The following is a 12856-nucleotide window of genomic DNA, read 5'->3' on the forward strand; positions in this document are numbered from 1 at the left end:
ATTTGTGAAAGATGCGTTGCTATCCCATTGAGATAATCAGTTTTAGGTAACCAAATTCAAGCTACTATTATAGATTGGTAGCTTACCGAATTCAGTTAATCAGGACATTATTTTTCCTTGTACATCGTATATAACTAAGCATCTTGGCTATTGTTGAAATTCTTTTTCCCTTTGCCACAAAATATAGGGCAGCTAAGAGTGATAAGCTGAATATATTAGTTCCCAATGTAGAAATTCATATCATCATCATCAACTGCTTTCTAAGGTTCTGATGCTTAAACTAATCACATCCCATTTTGGTGTCTTAAAGTAATTAGCAAGATAAGAAATGATGGTAAGATGGTACTAATGAAGTACTCATTAAAACAAAGAGGGGGAGGAACAGTATTATATCATATCTCATTATATCTTAGGAATTTTCTTTTATGACGTTAAATATATTTTATTAAATTAGACAATGGTTAAAGTAGTGGATAGGGCACTTTGTACTGGGCCATATGCATTAATTCATCACTTCAATCAAAGGTTAGCGTCCAAACTAATCTATGAAACTTAAGACTTTTGGCTCGGTGTTGGAATCTTTTGTCACAACACAATATGGAGGAAAAATGAATAAATTAAAAGGGTCGAACATGGGTTGCCTTTCGCTGCCTGCAGCCTACCCACTTGAATGGGATCTATGGCGTAGTTTCGCCAAGCTCCCACATATATTTGTAATATCCCTTTCTTTTATGCATATTTGGGGTGTGCCCTCTAGTTTTTTTATTTTATAAGTCAAAACATGATTTTTGATAGGTTAATTCCCAATACTGTAACCAAATAGAAAAGGAAGCTATATACAGAGATGTATGTGTTGCTTTCATGGCAGGTTCATGTGAAGTTAAAAAGATTTGACTTTATGGCATGGAGATCGAATCTCTTGGAAGGGAAATGACGTAGGAATTGTGCATTCTTCACCTCTTAGCATATTTCTTTATTCTTTTGTCACACAGATTTCTTAAATTTAGTTTTGGTTTGACATGTGTATAGGCATGAAGCACTGGATTCTTTACTCATCACCTGTTGCTGCTTAGTCTCTATAACAATATGCTTTTATCTCGTTTTCTCTATTTATTTCTGACAATATATATAATGGTAGGCCACTTCAAGTTTATGTTTATTGTTTCGACACGTCTTCCATGCATCCAACACACAACCTGGAACCTTATAACTACAGTATTCTTAGTGATGCAGCTTGCCATTGCCTTGAGGCCCATTTCTTGGTCTAAAAAACAACTGCAATAGCAGAAGCCCATTATCGAAGCCATTTTGGATCCCTAACGTAGCCCAAAATTTAGACCCAAATTTATCACTAAAAAACTGGTTCATCAAGGCGTACTTTAGGGTCCCCCAGTCATACCCAAACCTAACCCTGAAAATACTTTTTAATTTTAGGCTGAAAAAAATGAGCCACATATTCTACCCTACCTGCCGTTACGGTACACGCCATGTGTACTTCCCCTGTCGTGCGTGCCTGAGTTTTGTCAGACTATTTACTTTCTTCTGCTCTAGTAAGTTCATATTCTTTCTTTCGTATTTGTTACGGGTAGATTCTTCAACTACATATTCGAATTCAATCATTCTCTGTTGGGGGTGAGTCTTTATATGTTGCTTTCAGGTGCGAAAAGATTTGTTTATATCTCCGATGCTGATTTTGGCTTGGCAGGCTATTTACTTAAAAGGATACCTTTCTGTTTGCTTTATCTGTTTTGTATATCGTTATTGTCTGATTTTAATATTTGATTCTTAGTATTCTGCTCGAAAAGTGGTAGATTAGCATATACATTGAAAACATTTATTTTGACAAGTAATGGAACATATGGCTCAAGAAGTCTTGTGGTTCACTAGCTGATTAGTATTCTCTTTTTCTTGTCCTGTTTGGCGCAGAGAGCTGCTCACCAAATTTCCATTCGGAGATGGGTTTTGTGATTCACTTGCTGTAATTTGTGCAAATATTCTGCACTTAACTTCCACATTGCTTCTTATTTCCTTATTGCTAATGGTAAGCTTGCTAAGTAATAACATGAAACTATCACCATCTAGTAGTTATGGTTCTTTACATCACTTAAAGATTTTGCGTTTCTTATTGCAGGACATTTTGAGGCATGGCTTCATTCATGGAACGCGCACTGTTGGAAGCATGATGTTACCTCCAGGCGTTATTTGTTCACCACTGGAATGGTAAATCCATGTGGTTTTAAATTTCTTTTTCTTCCGCATGTAATCTTCACTTGATCTGTTCCCTCACCTAAACCAGCAAAAAGGTTGGGTCCAATGATGCATCCCAGTTTATGGGGAGTTGGTGAGAATAGTCGGCATTTAATGCGTGATGAAATATGCCTAGATGTAATGGTTCGTGGAAAATTTTCTCACAAGTCATCGACTAAGATCACTTGTATCTCTGCAGGTTCTTCAACATGCAAAACCATTGAACCAGCTACCACTAGTTGGACCCTTGATCTCTCCTCCCGTTAATGCATATTGCTGTTGCCAAGGTTGCAGTGAGAGCAGCAACTTAAGTTTTCCCCCCAGGCATCGTAGCTGTCAATGGAATACAACAATTTAGCCCGCAAAGGTCAAGATAGATCAGTTGAACTTTGAGTTTTGCGCTGTTTCCTATTGTTTCCATCGTGGCAAATATTGCTCGAGACACTCTTTCAGTTTTTGGAAAGTTACAGGCTTTGAAATAAACGAGTCCATGCCATTTGCAGAACACTCATCAGCACTCTCTGACAATGCATTTGCTGTCATCTGCATTTATGCGTAACATATTTTTGTCAGCGTGTGCATAACATGAAGACTATCTGCTGGGATAATATGAGCTTAAGCTTGATTATTAAGAGGCAGTTAAAGTGATGAACTCACTGCAATTATGGGGATACGATTTGGAGGTGTACAATCTGGTTGTAATGAATCAGAAGATGGTGAAGGCTTCTCTATCCCAGCCTTTGCTGCTTCATCCCAATTACCAGTTTCCTCAAAGGAACGAATCAATCTCGTTGTTTGAAGGCCATCCATGACCGGCATGCACACATCCTGCAAGATTAAATTTGTAAGTGGTTGCTAATAAACTCCAAGTCTTTCAGAACTCGAATGCAGACGTAAAACTTGAGCAGATTTAAACCCTGTAGAAAGCAACTCTTATATGCAGTAGGGAAGGAAAGAGAGGAAGGAATTACCATCAAGACAAGATCATAACTATGGTACTGAATTGCACGGACAGCTTCTACACCATTGCTCACAACATCTATTGTGTGGCCTAACTGCTTCATCATTGACCGCGTCACCATTACATTAATTTTATTATCTTCCACCAGGAGGATCTTTGGCTTTGAGATAGAATTTGATGCTTCTCGGCTGCTGTTTAATGTGGACTGAAAACCGCTGTCAGATCTCCCCTGCCTCTCCGCTGGCAGCTGGGGCTCAGTTATCTTCTCTTTCACATCCACCTCTCTGCTTGTCTCTGAGCAACTTGACACATCTCTGGTAGAAACTTTGTTCTCAGCATTTACAACATTGTGATGATGCTTGTCTCTGCAAATTGCTCTTTCATTATCGTGGTCTGGGCTGTGACTAAATGAACTTTCAGGCTCAGGTGATATCTCTAAAGCTTCAGCAACAGAACAAGCATCCTCAAATAAATCCATCTCCTTTGTTTGACCATTACTCGTGGGAAATGAATAACAATTCTCTGAGAACCCATTAATTTTATGCGAATTTACATAGCCAATATTATGTGCTAATAAATTTTGGGTTCTGCTAGATCCATTAGAAGAAAATAGGGAACCCAAAGTACGTGGCTGGAATTGGAAAAAGCCAGCCGTTGCATCATCATCCGTAGCACCATGATCATCCATATCTGAGAGGTTGTCATCCGCGTCATCAGAATGATCACATGATAGAGAAACCTTATAAGGTAAGATAAACGTAAATGTAGAACCGCAATGCACTTGGCTAGACACAGTAAGACGGCCGCCCATTAACTCAACCTGTAGCGAAGGCAAGGAATGTTAGGACTTAGTTTTGTACCAGCAAGAGTATCAATCAAATCTCTGCAAAAATCAACAACTTAAATCTTTCAAGTAAAATGAAAATATGCTTAAAATATATAGATTTACAAACTTCCCAACTTTTCAATGATCTGGAATTTAGCATTGTTGAGAGTAATGAGCTGTAAGTAAACACTGCAGATATTTTGGCACGTGAAGAGCAACAGTGTCTTAAAAAGGAACTAAAAGATGTTGAAAACTTGGAAAGAATCTATTTTTATTCTAATATCGAATTATATGCTTTTCTTAACTGCAAAACTAGGATAGTTAGTTAAACTAGACCTACTGAGATTTATATCATAATTATCTGATCTGCTAAACTGTTTCTTTAAGCAGAAGCAAGAAGAGGGAAGGCAAATTGTATCAATTGTGGCGGGGGAAAACATTATTGTTGATGGAAGGAAGAATTCACCAGCTGTTTACATATTGCGAGGCCAAGTCCTGTCCCACCGTACTTACGGGCATGATCGGCACTGACTTGCATGTACTTCTTAAAAAGTGTGGGTAAAGCATTTTCTGTCACAGACAAAGGAGAATGTATCAAGTTCTAACAAAACCTCTGATTTCTTGTGATAATGCAAATGATTAAAGAAAAGCATATTCATGTACCAGGTATGCCAATTCCAGTGTCATATACATCACAGCGAATCCAAACTGTTGTTTCAGGTAATTCTGCTTGCTCCTCGGTTACATCTATTGTTCCATTCGTTACTGGAGTACCACGTTCACTTTGTGAACGGTCTTGGCAAGAACCTTCGTGTTTCTTACCATGAAATCCTCTCTGGTCACTGCTAGTTTGAGACGTTGATGTACATGTCTCTTCTTTTGGTACATTAGTTGTGGATTGATTAGCAGTTGATCCAGCAGACCCATTCTGAGATCCTTCTTTTGCAAAAGGCGGCTCTGGGACTACATAAAGTTTTACTCCTACCTTTCCTTCATGTGTAAACTTGATAGCATTGCTGAAGAGAAAGAAAGGTTGTTCACATAACATGCAAGAAATGAAAGTAATGAATACTAATCATTCAGGAAGATTTTCTCAGCATAGTTTTCAGAACCATTCATTTCCTAATGACAAAAAAAACTAAGTTCATAGTTGCTGAAACGCATGACATTTAATTCTCTAAACAATCAGTTACACACAATGTTTTCATGATAATCTATAGGAAAGTTGAAACATGTGTTTTGATAGTTCAATACCTGATCAAGTTGGTGAGAATTTGTCGAATTCTTAGCACATCTCCTATGACCTGAAATCAATGCATAAAGCTCCACAAAATGGGGGAGGATGAAAAAAGAATTTAATTTTTTTAAATAAAATACTCGAAGGAAATGTGTCACAAGACTCTTACCTCAATAGGAACATCATCTGCTACATTTCCTTCCAACGTAAGAATCTTCCGCAATGATGCTGCAGCTGTCTGGAGAACATGCTTTACAACCTCTCTCGGTCGGAATTTTGTAGCCTCCAACTTCATGACACCTAAAGAAACAGAGAAAAGAAGATGCATTTAGAAATTCTGATATATGAGAAAAATAAAATTCCATGATGGAGGGCATCGAATATTGAGATAAAAAAAAGTATGATGTGATTGTGAATCAGAAATACAACTTTCTAAACATGAACCGCAAATATCACACTTTAAGACCAGATCTCTCACACTTGTTGCTATATATGGTACTACACTGTTCAACTTGTGATTCATATGTGATGAGCAAAATAATGAGATTTAAGAAATTAATATACACAATTGAATATTTAAAAATAACACGAGAATGAGATTTTCATGCAATTTTGGAGTAAAATCCAAACCTGATTCAACCTTGGAAAGATCAAGGATGTCATTTATAAGTTGAAGGACCAAATCTCCTGAAGATATCATAACATCTAATAATTGTCTTTGCTCTCGGTCAAGTTTCGTTGTGGCCAAGATCTCTGCCATGCTAACAACCCCAGATAGAGGAGATCTTATCTCATGGGACATGGTTGCCAGCATCTGTTTTGCACGCATTGTCTCCTCTAGAGAAAGTGTAAAAAGAAGGCAAAGCAGAGTTAAAGGTATAGCAAAAGAGTAATTCACAAATATTCAGTTGTCACTTAGTTGATGAACCTGTTATGTGTATGGTTCTGTTGAGTTCTGTTTCCTTTGCCTTTTGTACCGCAATCTCCTCTCGTATCTTTATCATCCTTTCCCTTTTCCGTACCTATACAATCAGAAACATAAATCCGCATTTTTCTCCATTTCAATTAATAGCTTAAACAACCAATATGAACAAACAGAATGTACCTGATCTGTTATATCGATGCCCATGTAATTTATACCAATAGTCTCCCCTGCCTTGCTAAAAACAGGTTCCACATATATCAAGAACGTCTTCGACCCAAATAGTTCTGTCTCAAATGTGATTTCTCTTTTTGCAGGCAATCCTTTATCCATCACTTCTTTTTTAAAATCCTGAGACTCCTTAACACCAGATCCAGTAAAAATTTCCACATCTCTTTTTCCTAAAATGTCCTGAAATGAGAACACGTAATAGTTCTTATGCCACTCACTGTAAATAAAAGGGACTGCAGAAGGTGAGGAAGTTACAATCAAAAACTATATTACGACAACAATCGTGCTCACAACCAATACTTCAACAAAAGATTATCAAACCTTGAATAAGAACTTCTGGTGCAATAAATTACCTCCTCTTGTAAACTTGGAAAATGGTTATAAATAAAGCGATACCGCAGCTCTTTATCCTGGTTGATCAAACAACAAGTTTCATTAGTTGAAAGATTATACTATGTCTCCTCATGCTTCAGCTAATTTTGGAAACTTTAATTGATGATATCTGATCTACTGAAAAGATGAACTATTTAACAGCTTTTAAATTGACATTACTCAAAAGCTTAACGCAATGAATTATGTGCATGGAATAAAGTTTAATTGTGAGGCAGCTTCTTATTTCACTACATTTTTCTTGATTACCTGATGCCCAAACACAACGGGTGCAGTTTGAAGTACAAAATGTAAGAAATTATCTGCTCTTTTAAGAACTTGGGACAACTCTTCTACTGGTGAAGACTGTTTTTCCAGATTTTTTATGCTTTCCTGCAACTTTTCCATGAGTTGCTGCTCTCTCTGCATGCTGGCTTCCAACATTTTCTCCAAGTGCGCGGCTCGCTGTTTCCAGTATATGACAGTATCATACTCGGCATCAATTTCAACTCTTTTACTTGGAACCATAATATTATATTTCCTCCGAGGAACTTCTTGCCATATATCATAAATGCCATCCAGTATGGAAATCGGGCGTTTATCTCCTCCATACCTTTCCTCGAAACGATGTTCCTCCAATATCTCTAATTTCTTGAGCTCAGATTCCTGTCTTTGTCTGCTTAAATTGTCAAGTTCTTCTCTAAGAAGACGAACAGCATTCGCTTGCTTATATTCCCAGTGTTTTACAAGGTATGCTAACTGAGACGAGCCCTTGTCTGTATAATTAGTTAGCTCTATAAGATGTTGGAAATCAACTATGGTTGGCTCCCCCACAATTGTTACCTCTTCCAACATATCTTGGTCACCTCTTGGGTTTTCTACATTAAACTGCTTCCCAGCTTCATGTTCAATATCTTCAGGCCACATTGAAGAAAGGACTTCGACGTCCATGTCTTCAATTGGATCGGTCTCCATCTTACAAACCATGGAAATCAGTTAATTACAACCTGTTTGAACTGTTGAGAACATAAATTAACATCAATAGATCACCAATCTATGCTTCTCGTATGTCTCTATAAATCATCTTTTAATCAGAGCAGATCCTGCAACATAAAGTATCGAGCTTGAGCCTTCAACATAAAGTCAATAAACCATTGATTCTAAGATTTGTCCAGCTTTACTACTTCATTTCAAGTCAAATTTTATTTGAAATCGAATTAAATGACAAAGATGTGTGGCTTTCGGAACAGAAAATTGCAGAAAACCATGGCAACCAGAGAAAGAAAATAATAGATATGTTGACTGAGGTGGAAAAACAGCGATTGGAGACGAAATAAACGGTAGAAATCTCTTTATTCGACGGAAATATAAATTCCAAAAGTTGATAGAATTTTATATATTAAAAAGATGAAAAGAAAAGCTTTGAAAGTTTCAAGGGAAAGGAATCAGAGATTCAAAGTCATGTTGGGGAGCAGAAGCTAAATTTCGCTAAACATTTTGATCATTGATCGTTAGCAACAGCTCACATTCTAAACCAGAAGTAAAAGGAAAGTCATCGGAATTCAAGATAATGAACCTGAAAAAAGAGCAAGATTCATTAAACAGAACCACCGAGGATAAGTTTATCCAATAGATACGAGTGAACAAACACACAACGTGTTTTCCTTTTCCTTTTTCTTAAATAAAAGCGAATTAGGCGATCAATTAAGATTAAGCAAACACAAACAAACCACATTAGTAAGCTAACCTTTGAGATTGAATCACATCCAGTCCTGAAAATAACAAAGCCTTGACGGAGAAGAAGAACAAGCAAAAGGTTGACGGCAAATCCAAAACTCAAAATATTTTTAACTGTAGATCTGAGGAACACCTTTTCTGTCCAGATATTCAGTCAACAGCCTTCAAATGCTAATGAATAACTCTTTTTTAATGCAAAAAAAGAAGAAGAAAAAACGAAAGGGAAGAAGAAAGGCTGAAGCGGGCAAGTTATAAGAGGAGAGAGAGAGAGGAGAGCATGTGACTGAAAAGAGAAACAAAAATGTAGGAGAAAAGAAGCCGTGTGCGATCAGAGGTCAAAAACAATAGATAATTCTCTGAATCTTGCCTTCTTCTTTTTTCCTTGGTATTTTATATGTATGAAGTGTAGAGTTGTCTGCTTCTCACCGTGGGGAGGGGAAAAGGGAGAGGATTATTTTTTAAATTTGGGTGCCTTCGCTGTACGTATTATAACAATTGATATATGTTATCAGAAGCAAATGATGAATGTATTATTATGATTTTATAATGTGTTTCTTCTCTATCTCAAGTTCAATTAATTTATTTTAAAATTAAATTGCTTTTACTTTTTATTTTTTTATTTTCTTCTATCTTTAAAAACACCATCCACTCTTTCTTATACAAGAAATTTGAAAGAATTTATTTTAATATGTTTATCTCTTTAAAAATTAAATTAAGTGGCATTGTTTTATTAGTGTTTAAAAACTAAAGATGTTAGAATTATCGTAATATAATTTTTTTATTAATGATAAATATATAAATAAATTAACTTTATATATTTAAGGTAAATTATTATTGATATATATCATTATATATAACTATGTTATTATAATATATAATACGTGTTATACCACCTTTGCAAATCACCCTATTAAGCACACTTTTACCATCGACTACCTTCATCAAAATGAGATTAATTGGCACCCTGCATCTAGGGGCCCTTCCATATAATATGCTTACAATGGCATCTCATGTCTCTCGTATAAAAGCTCTCTACTTCAATAAATAGGCCTATGTTACAATTTTCACACTCTACTCTACAAGCAATCTTTCTTGCCTTTTCTCCTCCTCCTTTACTACTTCTCTTTGACATCTGTTCGCCTTTTGCACCTTACCAACTTTTTTCCTTATTGATTCTTTGTATCAACAAGTTATTATAGTAATTAATAAACACTTTAATCTAACTTTAAGGGATACTAAATTAGACAAGCCTCATTTAATATTGCCTAAAAAAGATAAAGAAATATCAATTTACAAATCAAGTAAAAATTAAAATAAGCAAAAATACATTGATATATATATTTTTCATAGAAATGAATATTTTTAAAAATCAATAAAAACACTATGAGAGGTTAGAACTGTAACACCCCTAACCCGAATCCGTCGCCGAACAAGGTTACAGAGCATTACCGAAATTTACAAATTAATTTTTAGACATTTCATTTCATCTAGCATTCATAATTGAAACCAACCAAAATCAAAATATTAATGAGCCAACGTTGGCTAAATTAACTTATACATGTCATTATAACTAGAATCAAATCATCCAAAATTACCGATAAAACCAATGGATAGTGTGATATATCTCCGACAAGTTTCCAATCCAATCGAGCTTCCAATAATCTGTAGGGTAAATAAAAAAAATAAATACGTAAGCAATGGATGCTTAGTAAGCTCGTGTAGTCTTTAGTCATATTAGTTCTTTTAAAATATGAAATCTATACATATCAAGGATAACCCAATATTGATACCACAATACCCATGAAGCTATATTCATCAACTTACAAGGTGAATAAATCCACAGTATCACTTAAACATATTATCCCAAGCTTAGTAGGATTTTATATAACTTTAACTCTTGATAATTCCTTTATTTTCATTTGCATTTCTTTACTTTCCACGCTTGTTCCATATGCATGTCACACAAGTCATAAACATATCATTCAACCATGGTCACAAGCTAGTGCATTTACCCAAAGCCTTTCCCGAACTGATCACATGATAAGTCATTTCATAAGAAAATTGCTTAATTTAAACCATAATGCTTTTTCATGAGCAGTAGCATATTTTCACTTAAATACTTACCAATTCAATGCATCATATAAATAATTATATTACCATTCAAGACAACTCTCAATATTTGACCTTTCGAAGAACAACTTACAGATATGAGTACATCTTTTTCAGAAGCCCGAAGGCTAAACTTAAGCTCATGAGAGCTAAACAGATAGTAAACACGAAAGTCCGCAACAAATGCTAAACCTCAGTTTACTTGGGTAATTTGTTGTCAATTCATCCTTTTACATTTGTAATGCCATAACCCAGTTACGGTCTTATCCGTCAATTCATCCTTTGGCACAGAACGATTGTACTCAATACCGCGTTCAATCCAAACTGGGTATTAAATTCGATAATATATTTCCAATAATAATTGAATTCCATGTTTTCTATTACCCTTATTATTTTCCATATTTATCCCGTTGAATTTCTCAAAAATTCGATGGATTTTCAGAGGTACACTTTTAGTGTACAAATTTAAGTCCGTCAATTCATATTCATGTGCGCACATTTCCATTTCAGAGAGCACACTCCCGCGAACCTCATCCTTACAGTGAGATTATCAGTCCAGGCTAAATCCCCTGTAATATAAACTCATAGAGTATTATCGGGATTACCAGTCCAGGCTAAATCCCCTGCAATGACAATTACTCTAATAAGCTTGGATCTGAATTACCAGTCCAGGCTAAATTCAGACCCTAATTCGGATTGCCCGTCCGGGCTAAATCCATTTTTCACATATTCTTTGGGAGGGCTATATCAGGATAGGATCACCCGTCTGGGCTAGATCCTTTTTTTGCCGTCAATTCTTTTTCAGAGATCCATCAAATTTTCCTTCCATTCAACCGGGATTTCTTCCCCTTTTTATCAAATATATCAATGTTTCATCAATTTTCATACAATGAACATTCAAATCATATTCACATCAAATAACATACATTTCAAGCATTTAAGAATATAATTCAAGTTATACGAACTTACCGGGCTAAATTGCAGAAATACCAAAATTCATGGACATTTTGGTAATTTTCCATTTTTCTCGAATTTCTACACAATCTTGATCTAAATTAATATTTCATTCAATTTATTAATTTAAATAAAAAATTCATTTCATGCAATTTGGTCATTTTGACATTTTACAAAATTATCCTTAAAATTTTATTTTTATTCAATTTAGTCCCTAAACCTAAAACATGTAAATTAACTATTTTAAAATAAACTCATATTAGCTGAATATTCACATATATTTTCCTCCTCCTTCACTCCATTCCACATCCTTGATATATACATAATACCACTATTTACTTGTTTACTCATAACAAGCTATTCACTTGAGTCATAATCACTAAATTAATTATATCTTAAGCTACAGAACTTCGAATTGAGATCTGAAAATTTTATCTCAAACTAGACTCACATATATTCTTGCCATAAAATTTTCAGAATTTTTTGTTTATCCAATAAATATAGTTTATTCTTTAAAGTTTTCATTGTTTCACTGTTTGACAGTTCCGACCCCTCTTCACTAAAAATCAATTATCTCTTTTTACAAGATTCGGATGATGATCCCATTTGTTTCTATTGAAAATAAACTCATTCAGGATTTTAAAAATATAAATTTAAGCCTCTAATTATTTTTATTCATTTTTTATGAGTTTCCAAAGTCAGAATAGGGGAACCCAAATTCATTCTGACCTTGTCTCACAAAATTTATTATATCTCATGATTTACAATTCCATTACTTACACCATTTCTTATATGAGAAACTAGAATTAATAAGCTTTGATTCCATATTTTTTTCATTCTCTAATTCGATTTCCATAATTTATGGTGATTTTTCAAAATTAGCCTACTGTTGTTGTCCAAAACTGTTTTAGTGCAAGATATTTATTACCATGTTTATAACACCCTTATTTTCTTTCTCTACACTATTTCTCATCACTTTCTCTTATTTTCTCTTCACTAACATATCAAGAATATAGGACCATATCTCTGAAAACTTTACATTAACATCATTTCCATACTTTTTCAATAATATCAAACTTAAAAATATATTAAAATCTTGATGTTCTTACCTTGTCATATTGATTTTAATCTTTAACTTGATTTTCTCTCTCCTCCAGCTTCTATTGCTTGAATCTAACTTGATATTCTAACTCCCCATAGTCTCCTTGTTATCTTTCTCTCTTGATGGATATGGAAACTCTTTTGATTTCTAGATGAAAATGG

The 12856-nt window shown here is 34.8% G+C and overlaps 2 protein-coding genes across 8 annotated transcripts; one reads left to right on the forward strand and one right to left on the reverse strand.

Moving 5' to 3' along the window:
• Positions 1-690: 690 nt before the first annotated feature.
• Positions 691-5130, forward strand: LOC105768653 (uncharacterized). Of its 7 annotated transcripts, none has more exons than XR_008196162.1 (8): positions 1364-1550; positions 1927-2041; positions 2132-2220; positions 2447-3091; positions 3191-3955; positions 4425-4588; positions 4701-4754; positions 4926-5130. XR_008196162.1 is itself a non-coding variant. In XM_052631411.1 (5 exons), the coding sequence occupies exons 1-4, from the start codon at positions 1445-1447 to the stop codon at positions 2469-2471; spliced, it is 417 nt and encodes a 138-aa protein (XP_052487371.1). In that variant the 5' UTR covers positions 1245-1444; the 3' UTR covers positions 2472-3955; positions 4425-4696. The 7 variants fall into 7 exon arrangements, 1 of the variants encoding a protein (XP_052487371.1); XR_008196160.1 differs by having other exon boundaries at positions 1378-1550; positions 2447-3525; positions 3629-3955; XR_008196161.1 differs by lacking the exon at positions 1364-1550 and adding an exon at positions 691-935 and having other exon boundaries at positions 2447-3955.
• On the reverse strand, positions 1995-8930 carry LOC105768647 (histidine kinase 5). Its single transcript, XM_012588700.2, has 13 exons — positions 8541-8930; positions 7064-7896; positions 6778-6834; positions 6377-6604; positions 6200-6293; positions 5902-6108; positions 5441-5571; positions 5289-5338; positions 4698-5050; positions 4501-4604; positions 3219-4028; positions 2905-3075; positions 1995-2790 (listed from the first exon to the last, which is right to left on the reverse strand). The coding sequence occupies exons 2-13, from the start codon at positions 7778-7780 to the stop codon at positions 2656-2658; spliced, it is 3057 nt and encodes a 1018-aa protein (XP_012444154.1). The 5' UTR covers positions 7781-7896; positions 8541-8930; the 3' UTR covers positions 1995-2655.
• Positions 8931-12856: the final 3926 nt, after the last annotated feature.

Source organism: Gossypium raimondii, chromosome 5 (genome assembly GCF_025698545.1).
Source record: "Gossypium raimondii isolate GPD5lz chromosome 5, ASM2569854v1, whole genome shotgun sequence".
In the NCBI taxonomy this organism is placed as follows: Eukaryota; Viridiplantae; Streptophyta; class Magnoliopsida; order Malvales; family Malvaceae; genus Gossypium; species Gossypium raimondii.